At 52.3% G+C, this 26,570-nt stretch overlaps 2 protein-coding genes across 6 annotated transcripts in view; both read left to right on the top strand.

Moving 5' to 3' along the window:
• Positions 1-22,815, top strand: part of LOC110497008 (BCL-6 corepressor) — an 89,576-nt gene extending 66,761 nt beyond the window's left edge. For all 5 annotated transcript variants that reach the window (XM_090207709.1, XM_090207708.1, XM_090207707.1 and 2 more), the window contains 5 exons: positions 686-852; positions 1,008-1,153; positions 9,130-9,207; positions 16,038-16,191; positions 21,560-22,815. In XM_090207709.1, the coding sequence (XP_090063835.1) occupies positions 686-852; positions 1,008-1,153; positions 9,130-9,207; positions 16,038-16,191; positions 21,560-21,869 (855 nt within the window). In that variant the 3' untranslated portion in view covers positions 21,870-22,815. The remainder of the gene's footprint in view (positions 1-685; positions 853-1,007; positions 1,154-9,129; positions 9,208-16,037; positions 16,192-21,559) is intronic.
• On the top strand, positions 9,437-10,942 carry LOC149975428 (uncharacterized; the record flags this gene model as incomplete). Its single annotated transcript, XM_090209451.1, has 1 exon — positions 9,437-10,942. A coding segment is annotated over one exon (1,506 nt), but the record flags the coding sequence as incomplete, so codon positions are not given.
• Positions 22,816-26,570: the final 3,755 nt, after the last annotated feature.

The following is a 26,570-nucleotide window of genomic DNA, read 5'->3' as shown; positions in this document are numbered from 1 at the left end:
GTAGTAGGTATTATACTGAGGAATAACACAGGGTCTAGGTAGGGTTGAGTCAGTCTGATACAGATAGTGTAGTAGGTATTATACTGAGGAATAACACAGGGTCTAGGTAGGGTTGAGTCAGTCTGATACAGATAGTGTAGTAGGTATTATACTGAGGAATAACACGGGGTCTAGGTAGGGTTGAGTCAGTCTGATACAGAGGGTTTAGAGGAGACCCTCCCTCCCTGTCTTCTCCTCGGTTAGAGGAGACCCTTACCCCTCGGTCTCCTGTCTGTGGAGACCCTAACCCCTCTGTCCCCTGTCTGTGGAGACCCTAACCCCTCTGTCACCTGTCTGTGGAGACCCTAACCCCTCGGTCTCCTGTCTGTGGAGACCCTAACCCCTCTGTCACCTGTCTGTGGAGACCCTAACCCCTCGGTCTCCTGTCTGTGGAGACCCTAACCCCTCTGTCTCCTGTCTGTGGAGACCCTAACCCCTCTGTCCCCTGTCTGTGGAGACCCTAACCCCTCTGTCACCTGTCTGTGGAGACCCTAACCCCTCTGTCCCCTGTCTGTGGAGACCCTAACCCCTCTGTCTCCTGTCTGTGGAGACCCTAACTCCTCTGTCCCCTGTCTGTGGAGACCCTAACCCCTCTGTCCCCTGTCTGTGGAGACCCTAACCCCTCTATTCTCTGTGGCCTATCTAGGATGTAGTGCTGTACTGCCTGGAAAACAGGGTGTGTGACGTCAATCACCGTGACAACGCGGGCTACTGTGCGCTGCACGAGGCATGTGCACGTGGCTGGCTTGCTATCACTCAGCACCTGCTGGAGCACGGTGCCGACGTCAACTGTAGCGCCCAGGAAGGCACCAGGTAGACACACACACACACACACACTTAAGCATGGACACTCACTTTCTCTCTCACTAACACACAGGCCAGACATATGGACACGGACAATTGCCTTCCAAGGCTCTGTACATAACGCCAGTGTGTGTGTGTGGCGTGTCTGTCTCCCTCCCCCCCAGGCCCCTACATGACGCGGTGGAGAATGACCATCTGGAAGTGGTCCGTCTGCTGCTGTCCTACGGAGCTGACCCAACCCTGGCTACGTACTCTGGCCGCAGCCTCCTCCGCATGACACACTCCCACGGCATGGAGGGATTCCTCTCTGGTAAGACTGCTTTAGAGATGGTGTGTGTGTGTGTTCCTCATCTGTGGGGGACACAGTATCATCCTCGGGAGTTGCACCGCGTTACCCCACTATCAGGTTACTTAGCAACAGCTGCAGAGGGGTCGTCCTCTAAGGGCTGGCCCTTGTGAGCGGTGCAGTGAGGGGGAGAGAGGTTGCCTGACGACTCAAACAGAATACTTCCACTGTTCTATGTTCACTACATACTTCAGTCTGAGACTGCCGTCAGGGAGGTCGTTGGTGGGGACGTCAGGGAGGTCGTTGGTGGGTGCCGTCAGGGAGGTCGTTGGTGGGGACGTCAGGGAGGTCGTTGGTGGGGACGTCAGGGAGGTCGTTGGTGGGGACGTCAAAACAAAGTCACCGGCGATTGGATCAATGACGAACTTTCAAAACACGGCTTTGCCTACGTGTATTCTGGCTCTGGCCCAACACAGCGGTTTCTGGGGGCCAGGACAGGGAACTGACGGCCTCATTACACACACACAGACACACACACACGCCCAGGCACCACACAGTTTAAATGGATGGTGAGGAGATATACCAAGGGGAAGTAGAGGACAGCGTTCCATTGAGTGCTTGAGAGAACCGCAGTGAGCTAGCATCCCTCGCTCCCTCTCTCTCTCTTCCTCCCTCCCTCTCTTCCTCTCTCTCTCTTCCTCCCTCCATCCGTTCTCTATTTCAGGGCATTATTAATCAGCCCTGCTCTGGCGCGCACACACACACACACACACACACACTTTCCTCCTCTTATACACACTCCAACAGCGATTGCCAAACGGTGCCTAGTTCACTCCACTCACCTAACCTGATCTGTGCTTCCCAGAGAGAGAGAGAAAACGCACAACAAATCCAATTCATTTAGTTAAAAGGGGGATTAGAATTTCCCCCTTCAGTTCAATTCCACAGTGGCCCACACTGCTGCTTCAGCTCCAGCCCTCTCTGCCTCTCTCCACTCACTAATCCTCAAGTGTTGATGAGTTGATACTATTTTACATAAGCCTGCCCACTAGGAGCACCCCAGAACCCACTAGGAGCACTCCCTCCCTCCTTGTCCTCTCCTCCCTCCCTCCCTCCCTCCCTGTCTTCTCCTCCCTCTCTTCCCTCTGGCCTTTCTGCCCCTCTTCCCTCCCTGGACTCTCCTCTCTCCCTGGACTCTCCTCTCTCTCTTCCCTCCCTGGACTCTCCTCTCTCTCTTCCCTCCCTCCCTGGACTCTCCTCTCTCTCTTCCCTCCCTGGACTCTCCTCTCTCTCTTCCCTCCCTGGACTCTCCTCTCTCTCTTTCCTCCCTGGACGCTTCTCTCTCTCTTCCCTCTCTGGACTCTTCTCTCTCTCTTCCCTCCCTGGACTCCTCTCTCTCTTCCTTCCCCTGGACTCTCCTCTCTCTCTTCCTTCCTCTGGACTCTCCTCTCTCCCTTCCCTCCCTGGACTCTCCTCTCTCTCTTCCCTCTCTGGACTCTCCTCTCTCCTTCCCTCCCTGGACTCTCCTCTCTCTCTTCCCTCCATGGACTCTCCTCTCTCTCTGGAGTCTCCTCTCTCTCTTTCCTCTCTGGACTCTCCTCTCTCTCTGGACTCTCCTCTCTCTCTTTCCTCTCTGGACTCTCCTCTCTCTCTGGACTCTCCTCTCTCTCTTCCCTCTCTGGACTCTCCTCTCTCTCTTCCCTCCCTGGACTCTCCTCTCTCTCTTCCCTCCCTGGACTCTCCTCTCTCTCTTCCTTCCTCTGGACTATCCTCTCTCCCTTCCCTGCCTGGACTCTCCTCTCTCTCTTCCTTCCTCTGGACTTTCTTCTCTCTCTTCCCTCTCTGGACTCTCCTCTCTCCTTCCCTCTCTGGACTCTCCTCTCTCTCTTCCCTCTCTGGACTCTCCTCTCTCTCTTCCCTCCCTGCACTCTCCTCTCTCTCTTCCCTCTCTGGACTCTCCTCTCTCTCTTCCCTCTCTGGACTCTCCACTCTCTCTTCCCTCTCTGGACTCTCCTCTCTTTCTTCCCTCCCTGGACTCTCCTCTCTCTCTTCCCTCTCTGGACTCTCCTCTCTCTCTTCCCTCCCTGGACTCTCCTCTCTCTCTTCCCTCCCTGGACTCTCCTCTCTCTCTCTGGACTCTCCTCTCTCTCTCTGGACTCTCCTCTCTCTCTCTGGACTCTCCTCTCTCTCTTCCCTCCCTGGACTCTCCTCTCTCTCTCTCTGGACTCTCCTCTCTCTCTCTGGACTCTCCTCTCTCTCTTCCCTCTCTGGACTCTCCTCTCTCCCTTCCCTGCCTGGACTCTCCTCTCTCTCTTCCTTCCTCTGGACTCTCTTCTCTCTCTTCCCTCTCTGGACTCTCCTCTCTCCTTCCCTCTCTGGACTCTCCTCTCTCTCTTCCCTCTCTGGACTCTCCTCTCTCTCTTCCCTCCCTGCACTCTCCTCTCTCTCTTCCCTCTCTGGACTCTCCTCTCTCTCTTCCCTCTCTGGACTCTCCACTCTCTCTTCCCTCTCTGGACTCTCCTCTCTTTCTTCCCTCCCTGGACTCTCCTCTCTCTCTTCCCTCTCTGGACTCTCCTCTTTCTCTTCCCTCCCTGGACTCTCCTCTCTCTTCCCTCCCTGGACTCTCCTCTCTCTCTCTGGACTCTCCTCTCTCTCTCTGGACTCTCCTCTCTCTCTCTGGACTCTCCTCTCTCTCTTCCCTCCCTGGACTCTCCTCTCTCTCTCTCTGGACTCTCCTCTCTCTCTCTGGACTCTCCTCTCTCTCTTCCCTCTCTGGACTCTCCTCTCGCTCTTCCCTCCCTGGACTCTCCTCTCTCTCTTCCCTCTCTGGACTCTCCTCTCTCTCTTCCCTCTCTGGACTCTCCTTTCTCTCTTCCCTCTCTTGATTCTCCTCTCTCTTTTCCCTCCCTGGACTCTCCTCTCTCTCTCTCTGGACTCTCCTCTCTCTCTTCCCTCTCTTGATTCTCCTCTCTCTCTTCCCTCCCTGGACTCTCCTCTCTCTCTCTGGACTCTCCTCTCTCTCTTCCCCCTCTGGACTCTCCTCTCTCTCTTCCCTCCCTGGACTCTCCTGTCTCTCTTCCCTCCCTGGACTCTCCTGTCTCTCTTCCCTCCCTGGACTCTCCTCTCTCTCTTCCCTCCCTTGACTCTCCTCTCTCTCTCTGGACTCTCCTCTCTCTCTTCCCTCTCTGGACTCTCCTCTCTCTCTTCCCTCCCTGGACTCTCCTGTCTCTCTTCCCTCTCTTGATTCTCCTCTCTCTTTTCCCTCCCTGGACTCTCCTCTCTCTCTCTCTGGACTCTCCTCTCTCTCTTCCCTCTCTTGATTCTCCTCTCTCTCTATTCCCTCCCTGGACTCTCCTCTCTCTCTCTGGACTCTCCTCTCTCTCTTCCCCCTCTGGACTCTCCTCTCTCTCTTCCCTCCCTGGACTCTCCTGTCTCTCTTCCCTCCCTGGACTCTCCTGTCTCTCTTCCCTCCCTGGACTCTCCTGTCTCTCTTCCCTCTCTTGATTCTCCTCTCTCTCTTCCCTCCCTGGACTCTCCTCTCGCTCTCTTTGGACTCTCTCTCTTCCCTCTCCGGACTCTCCTTTCTATCTTCCCTCCTTGGACTCTCTTCCCTCCCTGGACTCTCTCTCCCTTCCTGGACTCTCTCTCCCTCTCAGACCTTCCCTCCCTGGCCTCTGGGACTTCTACAGGGATTCTCTGGGATTTTGTTTCCTAATCCTGTTATTTGCGAGGTAGATCTCTCGTTCCCGAATGCCTTGGACTGAGCAGGGAAACAAAACAACAGCTGAAATAGCCGTGTGTTTCCGTGTCTGTGTGGAGCTGGAAGTATGGTGGTGATGTAACACAGAGGCGGTGTGTGTCGGTAGAGAGACGTATCTCCATTGACACACACACACACACACACACACACACACTGCCCTGAGCGCTGAGTGCTGCAATATCGTGACCCACATTACCCAGGGAGAGCAGAGAGCTGGGGGCAGAAGGAGGGGTGGACGGGGGTAGCAATCAGAGCCAGGCACCTCTCTTTTCTTCTCTTCTCTGCTCTCCCTCGCTCCCTCTCTCCCTCCGCTCTCCTCCCCTAATCACCACTTCCCACTTAGCATTTAAAACGGCTGCTTCCCCCGCAAACCACAGAGCAGCATGGCCACAGAGCAGCACGGCCACAGAGCAGCACGGCCACAGAGCAGCACGGCCACAGAGCAGCACGGCCACAGAGCCAGCCTGTCATTTAGAGCTATGGGGAGCACAGTGCTCAGCTATACCCTGCTGACACACACACACACACACACACACACTGCAGAGAGGCATATATACAAGCCAGCACTAACAAATGAACACACTCAGTGGCGTTGCAGGGTAATAGCCTCTTCATCCTTCCTTCCGTGCTCTCGTTCCCTTCCTCTCTCCGTCTCAACTCCCAGGCTTTGTGTAAGACCACGTTAGAGACCGAGCGAGCGGAAGGCACGGCAAGCGCAAGGAAGCTAGAAACAGTGAGTGTGTGAAATAGAGAGAGTGAGTACGACTAAAAGACAGATGGAGGGAGCGTGAAGAGAGAGAGAATGAAATATAGAGGGAGGGTTAGTGTGACAGAGAGAACTGGAACGAGGCTGAGCAAGCATGAAGGAGCTAGAGAGAGAATGAAAGATGGAGCGAGAGGTGGAGCATGGTAAATCGGCAGGTTTGTATGGATGTGCTGCCTGCCAGTCTGATTTCTACCTCCTCCCCCAATGTGTTCCCTCTCCCTGGGAGCTCTAATCAGCAGCTAGCACAACACACACTTTCTTACTTTCCTTCGCCTCGTTCTTTCTCTCTCCTTTCTCTCTCTTTCTCTCCCTTTTCCATCTCCCTAATACCCCTCTCTCTCTCTACCACTCTCTCCTTTCCCTCTCTGCGTCTCTCTCTCCTTTCCCTCTCTGCCTCTCTTTCTCCTTTCCCTCTCTGCCTCTCTCTCTCCTTTCCCTCTCTGCCTCTCTCTCCTTTCCCTCTCTGCCTCTCTCTCTCCTTTCCCTCTCTGCCTCTCTCTCTCCTTTCCCTCTCTGCCTCTCTCTCCTTCCCTCTCTGCCTCTCTCTCCTTTCCCTCTCTGCCTCTCTCTCCTTTCCCTCTCTGCCTCTCTCTCTGCCTCTCTCTCTCCTTTCCCTCTCTGCCTCTCTCTCTCCTTTCCCTCTCTGCCTCTCTCTCTCCTTTCCCTCTCTGCCTCTCTCTCCTTTCCCTCTCTCTCTTTCTCTGTCGTTCCGTGGGTTTTTTAATGAGGCTTAACTGCTGAATCCCTGAATGGCTGTAGCTGGCACAACACTCCCTTGCTGCCTCTGGCACTGCCACACTACCCACCCAACGCCAAGCCCCCGCACAGCTGCCCCCGCTCCCACACCGGCTCCCTGTGCGCAAGCACACACACACAAACACGCACACACACACAGAATGCAAACATAGTGACCTGCTGTCCAAGCAGCCGGAGCCGTTTTTAAATGAACACTCGGTGGAGTGAACACCCGGTGATTTAAGTGTGTGTGTGTGTGTGTGAGAGCGTGCATGGCTCCCTAGCGGCTTTGAAGGCTCCCGAGTGGAATCTGATTAGAGATGCATGTCTGACACACACTGCCGTGCTCCGCCTGTTCCACCGTGAGGCAGAGTGGGGGGCCAGGGTGGGGGGCGGGGGGACAGGGTGGGGGGCCAGGTTGGGGGGCGGGGGCCAGGGTGGGGGGCAGGGTGGGGGGCGGGGGGCAAAGGTGTGGGGGGCGTGGGGGCCAGGGTGGGGGGGCGGGGGGCCATGGTGGGGGGCGTGGGGGCCAGGGTGGGGGGCGGGGCTTATACGGCCTCTTTTCCTGTTTATAGCTGTACTGTGTCTCTCTGCTCTGTCCCTGTTTATAGCTGTACCGTGTCTCTCTCTGCTCTGTCCCTGTTTATAGCTGTACCGTGTCTCTCTCTGCTCTGTCCCTGTTTATAGCTGTACCGTGTCTCTCTCTGCTCTGTCTCTGTTTATAGCTGTACCGTGTCTCTCTGTCTCTGCTCTGTCCCTGTTTATAGCTGTACCGTGTCTCTCTCTCTCTCTCTGCTCTGTTCCTGTTTATAGCTGTACCGTGTCTCTCTCTCTCTCTGCTCTGTCCCTGTTTATAGCTGTACCGTGTCTCTCTCTCTCTCTGCTCTGTCCTTGTTTATAGCTGTATCGTGTCTCTCTCTCTCTACTCTGTCTCTGTTTATAGCTGTACCGTGTCTCTCTCTGCTCTGTCTCTGTTTATAGCTGTACCGTGTCTCTCTCTGCTCTGTCTCTGTTTATAGCTGTACCGTGTCTCTCTCTCTCTGCTCTGTCCCTGTTTATAGCTGTACCGTGTCTCTCTCTCTCTCTCTGCTCTGTTCCTGTTTATAGCTGTACCGTGTCTCTCTCTCTCTGCTCTGTCCCTGTTTATAGCTGTACCGTGTCTCTCTCTCTCTCTGCTCTGTCCTTGTTTATAGCTGTATCGTGTCTCTCTCTCTCTGCTCTGTCTCTGTTTATAGCTGTACCGTGTCTCTCTCTGCTCTGTCTCTGTTTATAGCTGTACCGTGTCTCTCTCTGCTCTGTCTCTGTTTATAGCTGTACCGTGTCTCTCTCTGCTCTGTCTCTGTTTATAGCTGTACCGTGTCTCTCTCTCTCTCTCTGCTCTATTCCTGTTTATAGCTGTACCGTGTCTCTCTCTCTCTACTCTGTCCCTGTTTATAGCTGTACCGTGTCTCTCTCTCTCTGCTCTGTCCCTGTTTATAGCTGTACCGTGTCTCTCTCTCTCTGCTCTGTCCCTGTTTATAGCTGTACCGTGTCTTTCTCTGCTCTGTCCCTGTTTATAGCTGTACCGTGTCTCTCTCTGCTCTGTCCCTGTTTATAGCTGTACCGTGTCTCTCTCTGCTCTGTCCCTGTTTATAGCTGTACCGTGTCTCTCTCTCTGCTCTGTCCCTGTTTAGAGCTGTACCGTGTCTCTCTCTGCTCTGTCCCTGTTTATAGCTGTACCGTGTCTCTCTCTCTCTGCTCTGTTCCTGTTTAGAGATGTACAGTGTCTCTCTCTGCTCTGTCCCTGTTTATAGCTGTACCGTGTCTCTCTCTCTCTGCTCTGTCCCTGTTTATAGCTGTACCGTGTCTCTCTTTGCTCTGTCCCTGTTTATAGCTGTACCATGTCTCTCTCTGCTCTGTCCCTGTTTATAGCTGTACCGTGTCTCTCTCTGCTCTGTCCCTGTTTATAGCTGTACCGTGTCTCTCTCTCTCTGCTCTGTCCCTGTTTATAGCTGTACCGTGTCTCTCTCTGCCCTGTCCCTGTTTATAGCTGTACCGTGTCTCTCTCTGCTCTGTCCCTGTTTATAGCTGTACCATGTCTCTCTCTGCTCTGTCCCTGTTTATAGCTGTACCGTGTCTCTCTCTGCTCTGTCCCTGTTTATAGCTGTACCATGTCTCTCTCTGCTCTGTCCCTGTTTATAGCTGTACCGTGTCTCTCTCTCTCTGTCCCTGTTTATAGCTGTACCGTGTCTCTCTCTGCTCTGTCCCTGTTTATAGCTGTACTGTCTCTCTCTCTGCTCTGTCTCTGTTTATAGCTGTACCGTGTCTCTCTCTCTCTGTCCCTGTTTATAGCTGTACCGTGTCTCTCTCTGCTCTGTCCCTGTTTATAGCTGTACCGTGTCTCTCTCTCTCTGTCCCTGTTTATAGCTGTACCGTGTCTCTCTCTGCTCTGTCCCTGTTTATAGCTGTACCGTGTCTCTCTCTCTCTGTCCCTGTTTATAGCTGTACCGTGTCTCTCTCTCTCTGTCCCTGTTTATAGCTGTACCGTGTCTCTCTCTCTCTGCTCTGTCCCTGTTTATAGCTGTACCGTGTCTCTCTGTCTCTGCTCTGTCCCTGTTTATAGCTGTACTGTGTCTCTCTCTGGTCTGTCCCTGTTTATAGCTGTACCGTGTCTCTCTCTCTCTGTCCCTGTTTATAGCTGTACCGTGTCTCTCTCTCTCTGTCCCTGTTTATAGCTGTACCGTGTCTCTGTCTCTCTAGAGTATTTTTCCGACCTGAAGGGGCGTGAAGACACTGACGAAGGCATCTACTGGGAGTTTTACGGCAGCGCCGTGTGTGGTGAGTACACACACACACACACACACACACACACACACACACACACACACACACACACACACACACACACACACACACAGGAGAAGAGAGGGAGAGAAAGGAGCAGCAGGAAGAAGACAGAGACCCTCAGGTAAATCTCTGTGGGAGTCTTCTCGGAGGAGACCAGCATTGATTCAGAAGGACAACATCAGAAAAAGAGAACAGTGGCTTCTCTTGTATCCGATAGATTTCCCCTCCCAGCTACGGAGCGAGCTACGCTTTTGTGCCTACCTCACCTCCTGCCTCCCTACTCTCCTGCCTCCCTACTCTCCTGCCTACCTCCCCTCCTGCCTCCCTCCCCTCCTGCCTACCTCCCCTCCTGCCTCCCTCCCCTCCTGCCTCCCTCCCCTCCTGCCTCCCTACTCTCCTGCCTCCCTACTCTCCTGCCTACCTCCCATCCTGCCTCCCTACTCTCCTGCCTACCTCCCCTCCTGCCTACCTCACCTCCTGCCTCCCTACTCTCCTGCCTACCTCCCCTCCTGCCTCCCTACTCTCCTGTCTCCCTACTCTCCTGCCTACCTCCCCTCCTCCCTCCCTACTCTCCTGCCTACCTCCCCTCCTGCCTCCCTACTCTCCTGCCTCCCTTCTCTCCTGCTTACCGCCCCTCCTGCCTCCCTACTCTCCTGCCTACCTCCCCTCCTGCCTCCCTACTCTCCTGCCTACCTCCCCTCCTGCCTCCCTACTCTCCTGCCTACCTCCCCTCCTGCCTCCCTACTCTCCTGCCTCCCTACTCTCCTGCCTCCCTACTCTCCTGCCTACCTCCCCTCCTGCCTCCCTACTCTCCTGCCTACCTCCCCTCCTGCCTCCCTACTCTCCTGCCTCCCTACTCTCCTGCCTACCTCCCATCCTGCCTCCCTACTCTCCTGCCTACCTCCCCTCCTGCCTCCCTACCCTCCTGCCTCCCTACTCTCCTGCCTACCTCCCCTCCTGCCTCCCTACTCTCCTGCCTCCCTACTCTCCTGCCTACCTCCCATCCTGCCTCCCTACTCTCCTGCCTACCTCCCCTCCTGCCTCCCTACTCTCCTGCCTACCTCCCCTCCTGCCTCCCTACTCTCCTGCCTCCCTTCTCTCCTGCTTACCGCCCCTCCTGCCTCCCTACTCTCCTGCCTACCTCCCCTCCTGCCTCCCTACTCTCCTGCCTACCTCCCCTCCTGCCTCCCTACTCTCCTGCCTCCCTACTCTCCTGCCTCCCTACTCTCCTGCCTACCTCCCATCCTGCCTCCCTGCCTCCCTACTCTCCTGCCTCCCTACTCTCCTGCCTCCCTACTCTCCTGCCTCCCTACTCTCCTGCCTACCTCCGCTCCTGCCTCCCTACTCTCCTGCCTCCCTACTCTCCTGCCTACCTCCCATCCTGCCTCCCTACTCTCCTGCCTACTTCCCCTCCTGTCTCCCTACTCTCCTGCCTACCTCCCCTCCTGTCTCCGTACTCTCCTGCCTCCCTACTCTCCTGCCTACCTCCCCTCCTGCCTCCCTCCCCTCCTGCCTACCTCCCCTCCTGCCTCCCTACTCTCCTGCCTCCAAACCACAAGTTTCTCCCATGTATTGCTTACGATCAATATTGATGGCCCATGTGGAAATCCAACTTGCAACCTTCGCATTGCCGACACCCACCATGCTCCAACCAACTGAGATATGTGGATCTCAATGCCATGCAGAAAGGTCTCCGGTTTTAACTAGTGATGCTATGGAGGTTTGAGCTCCAAAGAGCGAGAGAGAGAGAGAGGGGGGGGGGGGCTACTACAGAATGGGCCCCACTCCAGCTGTTAGGAAAGCAAATTCCCTCCTTTCCCACTCCCTCTATCCTCCTCTCTCCACTCCCTCTATCCTCCTCTCTCCACTCCCTCTATCCTCCTCTCTCCACTCCCCTATCCTCCTCTCTCCACTCCCGCTATCCTCCTCTCTCCACTCCCCCTATCCTCCTCTCTCCACTCCCACTATCCTCCTCTCTACAATCCCTCTATCCTCCTCTCTCCACTCCCCCTATCCTCCTCTCTCACTCCCCCTATCCTCCTCTCTCACTCCCTCTATCCTCTCTCCACTTTCTCTATCCTCTTCTCTCACTCCCTCTCTCCTCCACTCCCTCATCCTCTACTCCCTCTATCCTCCACTCCCTCTATCCTCTCCACTCCCTCTATCCTCTCCACTCCCTCTATCCTCTCCACTCCCTCTATCCTCTCTCCACTCCCTATATCCTCTCCACTCCCTCTATCCTCTCCACTCCCTCTATCCTCTCCACTCCCTCTATCCTCTCTCCACTCCCTATATCCTCTCCACTCCCTCTATCCTCTCCACTCCCTCTATCCTCTCCACTCCCTCTATCCTCTCTCCACTCCCTCTATCCTCTCTCCACTCCCTCATCCTCCTCTCTCCACTCCCTCATCCTCCTCTCTCCACTCCCTCTATCCTCTCTCCACTCCCTCATCCTCCTCTCTCCACTCCCTCATCCTCCTCTCTCCACTCCCTCATCCTCCTCTTTCCACTCCCTCATCCTCCTCTCTGCACTCCCTCATCCTCCTCTCTCCACTCCCTCATCCTCCTCTCTCCACTCCCTCATCCTCCTCTCTGCACTCCCACTATCCTCCTCTCTCCACTCCCGCTATCCTCCTCTCTCCACTCCCACTATCCTCCTCTCTCCACTCCCTCTATCCTCCTCTCTCCACTCCCTCTATCCTCCTCTCTCCACTCCCGCTATCCTCCTCTCTCCACTCCCACTATCCTCCTCTCTCCACTCCCTCTATCCTCCTCTCTCCACTCTCTCTATCCTCCTCTCTCACTCCCTCTATCCTCCTCTCTCACTCCCCCTATCTCCCTCTCCCACTCCCTCTATCCTCCTCTCTCCACTCCCTCTATCCTCCTCTCTCCACTCCCTCTATCCTCTTCTCTCCACTCCCTCTATCCTCCTGTCTCCACTCCCGCTATCCTCCTCTCTCACTCCCTCTATCCTCCTCTCTCCACTCTCGCTATCCTCCTCTCTCCACTCCCTGTATCCTCCTCTCTCCACTCCCGCTTTCCTCCTCTCTCCCTCTATCCTCCTCTCTCCACTCCCTCTATCCTCCTCTCTCCACTCCCTCTATCCTCTTCTCTCCACTCCCTCTATCCTCCTCTCTCCACTCCCTCTTTTCTCCCCTCTCCCGCTATCCTCCTCTCTCCACTCCCGCTATCCTCCTCTCTCCACTCCCGCTATCCTCCACTCTCCACTCCTGCTATCCTCTTCTCTCCACTCCCTCTATCCTCCTCTCTCCACTCCCGCTATCCTCCTCTCTCCACTCCCTCTATCCTCCTCTCTCCACTCCCGCTATCCTCCTCTCTCCACTCCCTCTATCCTCCTCTCTCCACTCCCTCTATCTTCCTCTCTCCACTCCCTCTATCCTCCTCTCTCCACTCCCTCTATCCTCTTCTCTCCACTCCCTCTATCCTCTCCACTCCCTCTATCCTCCTCTCTCCACTCCCGCTATCCTCCTCTCTCCACTCCCGCTATCCTCCTCTCTCCACTCTCTCTATCCTCCTCTCTCACTCCCTCTATCCTCCTCTCTCACTCCCCCTATCCTCCTCTCCCACTCCCTCTATCCTCCTCTCTCCACTCCCTCTATCCTCTCAACTCCCTCTATCCTCCTCTTTCCACTCCCTCTATCCTCTCTCCAGTCCTGGAATCACAGGAATGTGAGGCATGAGGGTCTATTAGAGACCCACGACAAACTACCAATTAATCCCCCTCTCCCTCCTCCTCTGCTGACTCCCTCCTTTCCTCCCCTCATCCCCTCCCTTTCTCCAAATTGTGAAATGTCCCTCAGACCACAGCCGCCCCCCGTGTTAGAACAGCAGGGAGAGGTTGGACTTCCAGCTGGAGAGGACAGAGAACTGTATTACATTCCTGCATCATATTACAAACAGAAGTTGAAGGTCATAATTCATCTTTCTCTGTGATTTGAGTGTCACCGGTGACAACTTTGTAGAAATTCTTCAAGGTCGTTTCAAATATTGCCTAATGGACAACGCTAATATTTCATCCCCTAGTCCCGCAAGAACACAGCTAGATATTCCATGCTAATACCACCCCTAGTCCTGTGAAGGCAGAAGTGGATGAAGTGGGGGTGGACGGCTGCTGGGATCTCTCCACACCTAAATTATTCAACACACTGATGCACACACACCCTGCGGTCGGTTCGGTGGGCTGAGTGGAGCTGGGCGCCCCAGGGCAACACCTGGCTGCTTCATGCTATCATTGGAGGGAGGGGGGGGGGGGGGCAGCCAGCCAGCCAGCAGTACAATGCTCTGACTGTGCCTGTTTGACGAGGCTGACCTTATCTGCCACAGGCATTTATCTCCAGCTCAACCCTGGCTGTGTGTGTTGTGGGGGGTGATGCAGGTGTAGACAGTCATGTGTGTTTCATTTGGAATGTTTGTATGTGCCCACCTGTTTGAGTTCTGTAACCTGACCTGTGTAGTACTCACCTGTCATCGTCACTGATGCAGAATAGTGTTGTAACAGTGTGTTTGGTCATCTCTACAGAATAGTGTTGTAACAGTGTGTTTGGTCATCTCTACAGAATAGTGTTGTAACAGTGTGTGTGTTTGGTCATCTCTACAGAATAGTGTTGTAACAGTGTGTTTGGTCATCTCTACAGAATAGTGTTGTAACAGTGTGTGTGTTTGGTCATCTCTACAGAATAGTGTTGTAACAGTGTGTTTGGTCATCTCTACAGAATAGTGTTGTAACAGTGTGTTTGGTCATCTCTACAGAATAGTGTTGTAACAGTGTGTGTGTTTGGTCATCTCTACAGAATAGTGTTGTAACAGTGTGTGTGTTTGGTCATCTCTACAGAATAGTGTTGTAACAGTGTGTTTGGTCATCTCTACAGAATAGTGTTGTAACAGTGTGTTTGGTCATCTCTACAGAATAGTGTTGTAACAGTGTGTTTGGTCATCTCTACAGAATAGTGTTGTAACAGTGTGTTTGGTCATCTCTACAGAATAGTGTTGTAACAGTGTGTGTGTTTGGTCATCTCTACAGAATAGTGTTGTAACAGTGTGTTTGGTCATCTCTACTGAATAGTGTTGTAACAGTGTGTGTGTTTGGTCATCTCTACAGAATAGTGTTGTAACAGTGTGTTTGGTCATCTCTACAGAATAGTATTGTAACAGTGTGTGTGTTTGGTCATCTCTACAGAATAGTGTTGTAACAGTGTGTTTGGTCATCTCTACAGAATAGTGTTGTAACAGTGTGTTTGGTCATCTCTACTGAATAGTGTTGTAACAGTGTGTGTGTTTGGTCATCTCTACAGAATAGTGTTGTAACAGTGTGTTTGGTCATCTCTACAGAATAGTGTTGTAACAGTGTGTTTGGTCATCTCTACAGAATAGTGTTGTAACAGTGTGTGTGTTTGGTCATCTCTACAGAATAGTGTTGTAACAGTGTGTTTGGTCATCTCTACAGAATAGTGTTGTAACAGTGTGTGTGTTTGGTCATCTCTACAGAATAGTGTTGTAACAGTGTGTTTGGTCATCTCTACAGAATAGTGTTGTAACAGTGTGTGTGTTTGGTCATCTCTACAGAATAGTGTTGTAACAGTGTGTGTGTTTGGTCATCTCTACAGAATAGTGTTGTAACAGTGTGTGTGTTTGGTCATCTCTACAGAATAGTGTTGTAACAGTGTGTTTGGTCATCTCTACAGCATAGTGTTGTAACAGTGTGTTTGGTCATCTCTACAGAATAGTGTTGTAACAGTGTGTGTGTTTGGTCATCTCTACAGAATAGTGTTGTAACAGTGTGTTTGGTCATCTCTACAGCATAGTGTTGTAACAGTGTGTTTGGTCATCTCTACAGAATAGTGTTGTAACAGTGTGTTTGGTCATCTCTACAGAATAGTGTTGTAACTGTGTGTTTGGTCATCTCTACAGAATAGTGTTGTAACAGTGTGTTTGGTCATCTCTACAGAATAGTGTTGTAACAGTGTGTGTGTTTGGTCATCTCTACAGAATAGTGTTGTAACAGTGTGTTTGGTCATCTCTACAGAATAGTGTTGTAACAGTGTGTTTGGTCATCTCTACAGAATAGTGTTGTAACAGTGTGTTTGGTCATCTCTACAGAATAGTGTTGTAACAGTGTGTGTGTTTGGTCATCTCTACAGAATAGTGTTGTAACAGTGTGTGTGTTTGGTCATCTCTACAGAATAGTGTTGTAACAGTGTGTTTGGTCATCTCTACAGAATAGTGTTGTAACAGTGTGTTTGGTCATCTCTACAGAATAGTGTTGTAACAGTGTGTGTGTTTGGTCATCTCTACAGAATAGTGTTGTAACAGTGTGTTTGGTCATCTCTACAGAATAGTGTTGTAACAGTGTGTTTGGTCATCTCTACAGAATAGTGTTGTAACAGTGTGTGTGTTTGGTCATCTCTACAGAATAGTGTTGTAACAGTGTGTTTGGTCATCTCTACAGAATAGTGTTGTAACAGTGTGTTTGGTCATCTCTACAGAATAGTGTTGTAACAGTGTGTTTGGTCATCTCTACAGAATAGTGTTGTAACAGTGTGTGTGTTTGGTCATCTCTACAGAATAGTGTTGTAACAGTGTGTGTGTTTGGTCATCTCTACAGAATAGTGTTGTAACAGTGTGTTTGGTCATCTCTACAGAATAGTGTTGTAACAGTGTGTGTGTTTGGTCATCTCTACAGAATAGTGTTGTAACAGTGTGTTTGGTCATCTCTACAGAATAGTGTTGTAACAGTGTGTGTGTGTGTGTGTGTGTGTGTGTGTGTGTGTGTGTGTGTGTGTGTGTGTGTGTGTGTGTTGCAGAGTCAGGTGAGGACCCAGCAGCCTATGACATCCTGGCTAACCCCCCAGGCCCAGGAGAGGAGGAGGAGGAGGACTCGAGGCAGGGCTTTGAGTTTGAGTTCTCTGACCGACCCCTCCTGCCCTGCTACAACATTCAGCTCTCCCTCTCACAGGGGTAAGTGTCTGTGTGTCATTATAGGCCCCAGAAATAACATTTTTCCTTCCGGTTCTGACTATAGTTTTGAATCGGTTTCTGTCCTGCAGTAAGCAAAATAATGAGCTTTAGTCTGTCCACCTGTGACCGCCCATTACATTACAGTATTGTCACGGTTACCCAGCCACATTATAACAGTGTTGTTGTTCTCACCAGTAACCCTACACTTCACTGCATGTTGGGTTCCCTCCATCCATCCGTCCCTCCTCTCCCCCTATCCAGTGTGTTATTAAACAGACGAGAGGAGGGATCATTACGATCAGGGTATCGATAAAGTCATTAGTCACACCGACCTGGGGGAGGAAGGGGGAGGGTCATTAGTCACACCGACCTGGGGGAGGAAGGGGGGAGGGTCATTAGTCACACCGACCTGGGGGAGGGTCATTAGTCACACCGACCTGGTGGAGGAAGGGGGGAGGGTCATTAGTCACACCGACCTGGGGGAGGAAGGGGGAGGGTCATTAGTCACACCGACCTGGGGGAGGGAGGGGGGAGGGTCATTAGTCACACCGACCTGGGGGAGGAAGGGGGAGGGTCATTAGTCACACCGACCTGGGGGAGGGAGGGGGTAGGGTCATTAGTCACACCGATCTGGGGGAGGGAGGGGGAGGGTCATTATGATCAGGGTATCGATAAAGTCATTAGTCACACCGACCTGGGGGAGGGAGGGGGGAGGGTCATTAGTCACACCGATCTGGGGGAGGGAGGGGGAGGGTCATTATGATCAGGGTATCGATAAAGTCATTAGTCACACCGACCTGGGGGAGGAAGGGGGGAGGGTCATTAGTCACACCGATCTGGGGGAGGGAGGGGGGAGGGTCATTAGTCACACCGACCTGGGGGAGGGAGGGGGGAGGGTCATTAGACACACCGACCTGGGGGAGGGAGGGGGGAGGGTCATTAGTCACACCGACCTGGGGGAGGGAGGGGGGAGGGTCATTAGTCACACCGATCTGGGGGGGGGGAGGGGGGAGGGTCATTAGTCACACCGATCTGGGGGAGGGAGGGGGGAGGGTCATTAGTCACACCGACCTGGGGGAGGGAGGGGGGAGGGTCATTAGTCACACCGACCTGGGGGAGGGAGGGGGGAGGGTCATTAGTCACACCGACCTGGGGGAGGGAGGCGGGAGGGTCATTAGTCACACCGATCTTGGGGAGGGAGGGGGGAGGGTCATTAGTCACACCGACCTGGGGGAGGGAGGGGGGAGGGTCATTAGTCACACCGATCTGGGGGAGGGAGGGGGGAGGGTCATTAGTCACACCGATCTGGGGAGGGAGGGGGGAGGGTCATTAGTCACACCGACCTGGGGGAGGGAGGGGGGAGGGTCATTAGTCACACCGATCTGGGGGAGGGAGGGGGGAGGGTCATTAGTCACACCGATCTGGGGGAGGGAGGGGGGAGGGTCATTAGTCACACCGACCTGGGGGAGGGAGGCGGGAGTGTCATTAGTCACACCGACCTGGGGGAGGGAGGGGGGAGGGTCATTAGTCACACCGACCTGGGGGAGGGAGGGGGGAGGGTCATTAGTCACACCGATCTTGGGGAGGGAGGGGGGAGGGTCATTAGTCACACCGACCTGGGGGAGGGAGGGTCATTAGTCACACCGACCTGGGGGAGGGAGGGGGGAGGGTCATTAGTCACACCGACCTGGGGGAGGGAGGGGGGAGGGTCATTAGTCACACCGACCTGGGGGAGGAAGGGGGAGGGTCATTAGTCACACCGACCTGGGGGAGGAAGGGGGAGGGTCATTAGTCACACCGACCTGGGGGAGGGAGGGGGTAGGGTCATTAGTCACACCGATCTGGGGGAGGGAGGGGGAGGGTCATTATGATCAGGGTATCGATAAAGTCATTAGTCACACCGACCTGGGGGAGGGAGGGGGGAGGGTCATTAGTCACACCGATCTGGGGGAGGGAGGGGGAGGGTCATTAGTCACACCGATCTGGGGGAGGGAGGGGGGAGGGTCATTAGTCACACCGATCTGGGAAGGGAGGGGGGAGGGTCATTAGTCACACCGACCTCCGGGGAGGGAGGGGGGAGGGTCATTAGTCACACCGATCTGGGGGAGGGAGGGGGAGGGTCATTAGTCACACCGATCTGGGGGAGGGAGGGGGGAGGGTCATTAGTCACACCGACCTGGGGGAGGGAGGCGGGAGGGTCATTAGTCACACCGACCTGGGGGAGGGAGGGGGGAGGGTCATTAGTCACACCGACCTGGGGGAGGGGGGGGGGAGGGTCATTAGTCACACCGATCTGGGGGAGGGAGGGGGGAGGGTCATTAGTCACACCGACCTGGGGGAGGGAGGGGGGAGTGTCATTAGTCACACCGATCTTGGGGAGGGAGGGGGGAGCGTCATTAGTCACACCGACCTGGGGGAGGGAGGGGGGAGGGTCATTAGTCACACCGATCTGGGGGGGGAGGGGGGAGGGTCATTAGTCACACCGACCTGGGGGAGGGAGGGGGGAGGGTCATTAGTCACACCGATCTGGGGGAGGGAGGGGGAGGGTCATTAGTCACACCGAAATGGCGGAGGGAGGAGGAGGGGGGTGTCATTAACCAGGGGGCTCGCCACAGGAGGAAATGATTAATGTGGAGGGAAGAAGGTAGACTAGTAGAAGCAGAGCTCTTTAATACTGTGGGTTGCTCTGATATGAGGGAGGAGAAACATTAGAGAGATGGAGAGGAAGAGAGAGGGTGGGTAAAGAGACAGAAAGGAGGTTGGATAGAGGATTTTAGAGAGAACGATTGGAGGATTCATAGGATGGTAGAGAGAGAGAGGAGGTTTGATTGAAGGATGGTAGAGAGAGAGAGAGAGGAGATTTGATAGGATGGTATAGAGAGAGAGGAGATTTGATAGGATGGTAGAGAGAGAGGAGATTTGATAGGATGGTAGAGAGAGAGAGGAGATTTGATAGAATGGTAGAGAGGAGATTTGATAGGATGGTAGAGAGAGAGAGAAGATTTGATAGGATGGTGGAGAGGAGATTTGATAGGATGGTAGAGAGGAGGTTTGATAGGATGGTAGAGAGGAGATTTGATAGAAGGATGGTAGAGAGAGAGGAGGAGGTTTTTTAGGATGGTAGAGAGAGAGGAGGAGGTTTTTTAGGATGGTAGAGAGTGATTTGATAGGAGGATGGTAGAGAGAGAGAGAGGTTTGATAGGATGGTAGAGAGAGAGAGGAGATTTGATAGGATGGTAGAGCGAGAGGAGATTTGACAGGATGGTAGAGAGAGAGGAGATTTGACAGGATGGTAGAGAGAGAGAGCGGTTTGATAGGATGGTAGAGAGCGAGAGAGAGAGGTTTGATAGGATGGTAGAGAGAGAGATAGAGAGAGGTTTGATAGGATGGTAGAGAGCGAGAGAGAGAGGTTTGATAGGATGGTAGAGAGAGAGATAGGTTTGGTAGAAGGATGGTAGAGAGAGGGTGTTTTTTAGGATGGTAGAGAGAGAGAGAGGTTTGATAGGATGGTAGAGAGAGAGAGGTTTGATAGGATGGTAGAGAGAGAGATAGAGGTTTGATAGGATGGTAGAGAGCGAGAGAGAGAGGTTTGATAGGATGGTAGACAGAGGTTTGGTAGAAGGATGGTAGAGAGAGGAGGTTTTTTAGGATGGTAGAGAGAGAGGAGGTTTGGTAGAAGGATGGTAGCGAGAGGAGGTTTTTTAGGATGGTAGAGAGAGAGGAGGTTTGATAGGATGGTAGAGAGAGAGGTTTGGTAGAAGGATGGTAGAGAGAGGTTTTTTAGGATGGTAGAGAGAGAGGAGGTTTGGTAGAAGGATGGTAGAGAGAGGAGGTTTTTTAGGATGGTAGAGAGAGAGGAGGTTTGGTAGAAGGATGGCAGAGAGAGGAGGTTTGGTAGAAGGATGGTAGAGAGATTAGGTTTTTTAGGATGGTAGAGAGAGAGGAGGTTTGGTAGAAGGATGGCAGAGAGAGGAGGTTTGGTAGAAGGATGGCAGAGAGAAATATAGAGGAGAAGATGGAGATTGACGCTACGCAGCACGGCAGGCTGCCGTTAGCCGGAGACGTTAGCTAGAGACGTGTGTGAATGCAGACAGCGCTAATTGCCTCCCATACCGTTTTCCTCCCGGCCTCGTCACTCACCCTCTCTTCCTCCCCTCCCTCTCATTCTCTTCCTCTTGGCTGCAGCGCACTGTTCTGTGTAATCTTCAGTCTGAGCACCGCTCTCTCTCTCCATCTCTCAGCGGAGCTCCCCTCCCCCACTCTTTATTTCGCTCTCGTTCTCTCTCTCCTCTTGTCTCTCTCTCTCGCTCTGCTCTCGTTCTCTCTCCTCTTGTCTCTCTCTCTCTCCATCTCTCAGCGGAGCTCCCCTCCCCCACTCTTTCTTTCGCTCTCGTTCTCTCTCTCTCCATCTCTCAGCGGAGCTCCCCTCCCCCACTCTTTCTTTCGCTCTCGTTCTCTCTCTCCTCTTGTCTCTCTCTCTCGCTCTGCTCTCGTTCTCTCTCCTCTTGTCTCTCTCTCTCTCCATCTCTCAGCGGAGCTCCCCTCCCCCACTCTTTATTTCGCTCTCGTTCTCTCTCTCCTCTTGTCTCTCTCTCTATCTCTCAGCGGAGCTCCCCTCCCCCACTCTTTCTTTCGCTCTCGTTCTCCCTCTCCTCTTGTCTCTCTCTCTCGTTCTCTCTCCTCTTGTCTCTCTCTCTCTCCATCTCTCAGCGGAGCTCCCCTCCCCCACTCTTTCTTTCTCTCTCGCTCTGCTCTCGTTCTCTCTCTCCTCTTGTCTCTCTCGCTCTGCTCTCGTTCTCTCTCTCCTCTTGTCTCTCTCTCTCTGCTCTCGTTCTCTCTCTCCTCTTGTCTCTCTCGGCTCACTCTGCTCTTCTGGCTGATGCAGTATTAATGGATCTCCTGGGCTGTGAGGCCGGCCTGCGCTCACTCTCACACACACACACACACACACACACACACACACACACACACACACACACACACACACGGAGGCTCGGCAGCGCTTTACACTCCTCTCCCCATTCAGCTGCTCCCCAGCCGCAGCGCTACACAGCTAACCATTTCAAGTGCTATCGATTGAACAGCGCCTGTTGTTCGTCACCTACCCGTGTGTGTGTGTGTGAGGGGGGGGGGGTTACACATATCCATTCTCACATAAGGATTATTCACAAACCAACTGAATTCACAGAGCACCCCAGAAAAGCCTTTGTGTTTATGTGTGTGACAGATGTTGAAAACCCCAACCACGGTGCTACAGCCAATAATTACAGCTAATGTTGAAAAGCTGGAGCCACTGGTGTCACATCAGAAGTGTAGAGCCATGCTAACCCGTTCCCTCTCTCTCCTTCTCTCTCTTTAACCCCCTCAGTCCCAGAAACTGGCTGCTCCTATCAGACGTCCTGAAGAGACTCAGAATGTCCTCCAGGGCGTTCAGGGCAGCCTTCGCCCATCTGGAGGTAGCAACCATCGCCGAGGCAGAGTTCTACAAGCAGGCGTCACTGTCGCAGCTCTTCTCGTGCCCCGACGAGCTCGCCGCCTTCCTCCCCGACAGCAAGGAGCTGCTGGACCTGGTTGAGACCAGCTCGGAGCTGGCTGCGCTGCTGGGCTCCTCGCTAGAGTGTTTGGACAGCCGATGGGAGCCCAAAGGGGCCCGGGTCAAAGCTAAAGCCCGCTCGTGACCCTGAGATACACACACAGAGGGTGACTCTCAATAAGATCTACTTTCTCCTGAAGTGGACACTCCTTCACTAGTTCCCACAAATCTGGTGCAGTTATTTGGCTAGTGGTAGTTTTCCACCATGTTTCTTATACCAGTCCTTTCCTTTCAAATCGGTGAAGGGAAGTGAACACTTTGGGAGGAAGTTGAGAGTATTGGGACGTAGCCAACACACACACATGCTCCATGTGTACGTTCCCCTGCCCTGTGAGGACTGGATGTTGAATACTGGACAGTATCCCTTCAAAGAGGAAACAGACCCCAGCGCCACACAAACTGCATTTTTAAAATAAATATATTATATATGTATACCGATTTAATTTGTTCTATATATATATATATATATATATATATATATATATATATGTATGTATATCCATACTGTATATCTGCTGCTTTGGTTGTCATGTTGTGGTCAGGTTGTGGGTTTTGACACTGTTTGGGTTGACTAGGCTAGTGAACAGGTCATTGTTTGACTTTGGATCATGGCAGTGCACTTGATTTGAGCTTTACCGACCCATTGGACTTTGATAGATATATATATATAGAGGTGAACTGTGACAAAAACATTTTAGCACTCATGGCTCATCCCAAAGATTTGGGGATTTTATTTTCAACATTGTCTAAAAACCTAGCTTTATTTGTCTCTTATTTATGACAATGAGGAATTCAGATATTTGATGTGGGTTTTTTGTAAAATATAAATGTAAAATACTACAAGACATTTCAATTGAAGAGTGAGATTCATGCTTGAACTTGTAAATAAGATGACCATTTCAGTAACTGTTTTTCTGACTGGGGTGTTTGGTTTGTTTGTTTAGGCAATGTAAGTGTTTAAACTTTGTAATTAAATACACTTATTTGTATTTATATTTTACAAAAAAGTTCATTTAAATAAATCGCAATAAAAGTGAACCTTTATCGTATTTTATTCATCTAAATCATTTCCATTTTTAGGTTTGTGAAATTCTGAAATTTTCCCCAAATTCCCAGTTTTTCCAGAAATTCTGGTTGTAGGATTCCTCCCTTGTCCGGGATTCTTCCAACCAGGACTATGGAAAAACACCGTTTGTCACCTATTCATTTGGTCTGAAAAATATTTTACTATTGACATTTGCCACTATGAATAACCTACCTCTCGATTTTGGATAATCTAGTCTAGAAATACAGTGCTCCCACACAGCTTTCACAGTTTTTTCTCTTGCAGTCGGCTCGGTGGTTTGTGTGCGTATTTAATCTTGGTTTTAACTTGCCACGCTGGCTCTCTCGTTCCGCTCCGCTCTCAGGGCACTATACTTTCCATCCTCGTTGATCTTGTTTTTTAAAGAGGAAGAGGATGCGATTTGTTGCCAGCAGGAATAGTTTGGTTCGAGTCAAAAGTAGGCTAACCCTTGTCCCCAGGATCCCAAACGCTTATATTTCCACTACGCCCTTCCCTTCACACACACAGTTCTCTGTAGTTAAGTAGAAAAGTCCGTCAGAATGTGGGGGGCAAATAGGACCTATTTTATTATTCCGTGGTTGTTGTTTGCCTTGAAATAGCGAAATATTAATTATATGTGTGGTGTGCTGCTTGTCATATGTGCTGGTTTGTGTTTGCGTAATATCCAGATCGGTGTTTTACAAAGCCATGCAGGCTAACAAACACCGCCAACAAGTTGACACAATCTACCCCTGCATAGCAGCGCCTGACTATCCGCAGGAAAGCCTGTTTGCGCCAGATGCATGTTGTTTAATCTGTAGTCCTTTTCTAGCTCATCAAAATGAACGTTTTTCGGTCTTGTTGATTTACCTCCGGTGTTTTATGTCCTAAGTATAAGGATATTAAAGTATCTCCTAGGCAACACGTTTCCCCCGTCATATTTGATTTGATTTCCAAAAATAATGACTATCCTATGTATAGCCCCTTTATTCGTGTGCTAGCATGGTCCGATAAAGTATGCCTATTTGAAATGTAGGCTAGCGGCTATATCCAAAACCAGCCATCAATATTAGAAATAATCCAACCGTTTTTTGATGTAGGCTAACATGATCAATTAAGCAAACCGGTAACGTTTTCTCTTCTGCCACACCAATTAGCGAGGTTTGGCTAGATTTTCCCTCTCCTTGTCTTTTTTGGGGTGAAACGTGTGTAGGCTACTTAATTAAAAAACTAAAAATGACATTAGTGGGGTAATTATTTCCTTCTCGTCATCAGATTGGTGCTACCACGTGGGCTAATCCCCAGTTTATCTATTCGCTGTGACATTGGAGGCTCTGGAGCGCGGAGGGGCGTGTGGAGAGGGGAGGGAGATAAAGGAAGCCTTGGCGGCAGTACCCGGGCGCATCTGTTGAGAGGCGAAGGGAGGGGGACCTGCACGCTCTCTACATACATTGTTTACTGCTGTCATAAAGACGTGCGCGCGCACACATTCTCGAACCTAGGCGTGTATACAGTATTTATTTATGTGCATGTGTCTGTCAAGGGGGAGGTCGGGCTGTGTGAGTAAAGTGCTTGTAGCGGAGACGCGCAGATTCTAGTTTGGGCAGGAAGTGGGAGGGGGGACTTTCAGGTGGATTAAATAACCTCGAAACTAATAAATTCAGCGGAGGCCTTTCAGGACGCTACGCAATGCGGTGCCGAAGCACTAGGCCTTCAGAGAGAGAGGGAGTAGAAGCGGGGCTAAGGTGTTTGCAATCAATCTCAGACTAAAGCGGGGGAGGGAGCCTCACTGAAAGGATCGCATTATTCTGCTCTACAAAGGAAATCGGAGAGTGCCGTCTCTAGGGGCCCTTGGCTGCATATTATAAGAGAGAGAGAAGCAGTAAGAGAGGGATTCTGAGGTGTAGTGTGAATTGTGTGTGTGTGTGTGGGGAGTGTCTTGTCTCACACCCCTAGTGTGCATCTCCATGATTTAGCTGCCAGATACTAAACTGACATTAATACCATACATGGCTTAACCTATAGAACGATATCAATCCACAAATTGACCTCTGGAAGTCTAGAATCTTTATGACTTACCAATTGATATTCACACCGTTCCACACACATTGTCGGACACAGAGGGTAGGCTAGGGTGTGAGACAGAAGGCTTTACGTATGGCTACGTACACACACACACATCGCTGCTCTCTCTGGTAAGTAACAGCTACCATCTGCTACCCCTAACAGACACAAGAACGGGAGAGAACGGGATGGGAGAGGTCTAGAGGAGTGGACAGGAGAGGAGAGGTCTAGAGGAGTGGAGAGGTCTAGAGGAGAGGTCTAGAGGAGTGGACAGGAGAGGAGAGGTCTAGAGGAGTGGACAGGAGAGGAGAGGTCTAGAGGAGTGGACAGGAGAGGAGAGGTCTAGAGGAGTGGACAGGAGAGGTAAGGTCTAGAGGAGTGGACAGGAGAGGAGAGGTCTAGAGGAGTGGACAGGAGAGGAGAGAACGGGATGGGAGAGGTCTAGAGGAGTGGACAGGAGAGGACTGGATGGGAGAGGTCTAGAGGAGTGGACAGGAGAGGAGAGGTCTAGAGGAGTGGAGAGGAGAGGAGAGGACTGGATGGGAGAGATCTAGAGGAGTGGACAGGATGGGAGAGGTCTAGAGGAGTGGACATGAGAGGACAGGATGGGAGAGGTCTAGAGGAGTGGACAGGAGAGGCGAGGACTGGATGGGAGAGGTCTAGAGGAGTGGACAGGAGAGGAGAGGACAGGATGGGAGAGGTCTAGAGGAGCGGACAGGAGAGGAGAGGTCTAGAGGAGTGGACAGGAGAGGAGAGAATGGGATGGGAGAGGTCTAGAGGAGAGGACAGGATGGGAGAGATCTAGAGGAGAGAACGGGATGGGAGAGGTCTAGAGGAGTGGACAGGAGAGGACGGGATGGGAGAGGTCTAGAGGAGTGGCCAGGAGAGGAGAGGTCTAGAGGAGTGGACAGCAGAGGACTGGATGGGAGAGGTCTAGAGGAGTGGACAGGAGAGGAGAGGAGAGGACTGGATGGGAGAGGTCTAGAGGAGTGGACAGGAGTGGAGAGGTCTAGAGGAGTGGACAGCAGAGGACTGGATGGGAGAGGTCTAGAGGAGTGGACAGGATGGGAGAGGTCTAGAGGAGTGGGCAGGAGATGAGAGGACTGGATGGGAGAGGTCTAGAGGAGTGGACAGGAGAGGAGAGGACTGGGTGGGAGAGGTCTAGAGGAGTGGACAGGAGAGGAGAGGACTGGATGGGAGAGGTCTGGAGGAGTGGACAGGAGAGGAGAGGTCTAGAGGAGTGGACAGGAGAGGAGAGGACTGGATGGGAGAGGACTAGAGGAGTGGACATGATGGGAGAGAACGGGATGGGAGAGGAGTGGACAGGATGGGAGAGAACGGGATGGGAGAGGTCTAGAGGAGTGGACTGGATGGGAGAGAACGGGATAGGAGAGGTCTAGAGGAGTGGACAGGACAGGAGAGGTCTAGAGGAGTGGACAGGAGAGGAGAGGTCTAGAGGAGTGGACAGGATGGGAGAGGTCTAGAGGAGTGGACAGGATGGGAGAGGTCTAGAGGAGTGGACAGGAGAGGAGAGGACTGGATGGGAGAGGTCTAGAGGAGTGGACAGGAGAGGAGAGGTCTAGAGGAGTGGAAAGGAGACGAGAGGACTGGATGGGAGAGGTCTAGAGGAGTGGACAGGAGAGGAGAGGACTGGATGGGAGAGGTCTAGAGGAGTGG

The sequence above is a fragment of the Oncorhynchus mykiss genome, chromosome 18, assembly GCF_057628025.1.
Source record: "Oncorhynchus mykiss isolate SJ-2025 chromosome 18, ASM5762802v1, whole genome shotgun sequence".
Taxonomy (NCBI): Eukaryota; Metazoa; Chordata; class Actinopteri; order Salmoniformes; family Salmonidae; genus Oncorhynchus; species Oncorhynchus mykiss.
Note: the sequence above shows the minus strand (reverse complement) of the source record. Positions and strands in the feature narration are given on the sequence as shown.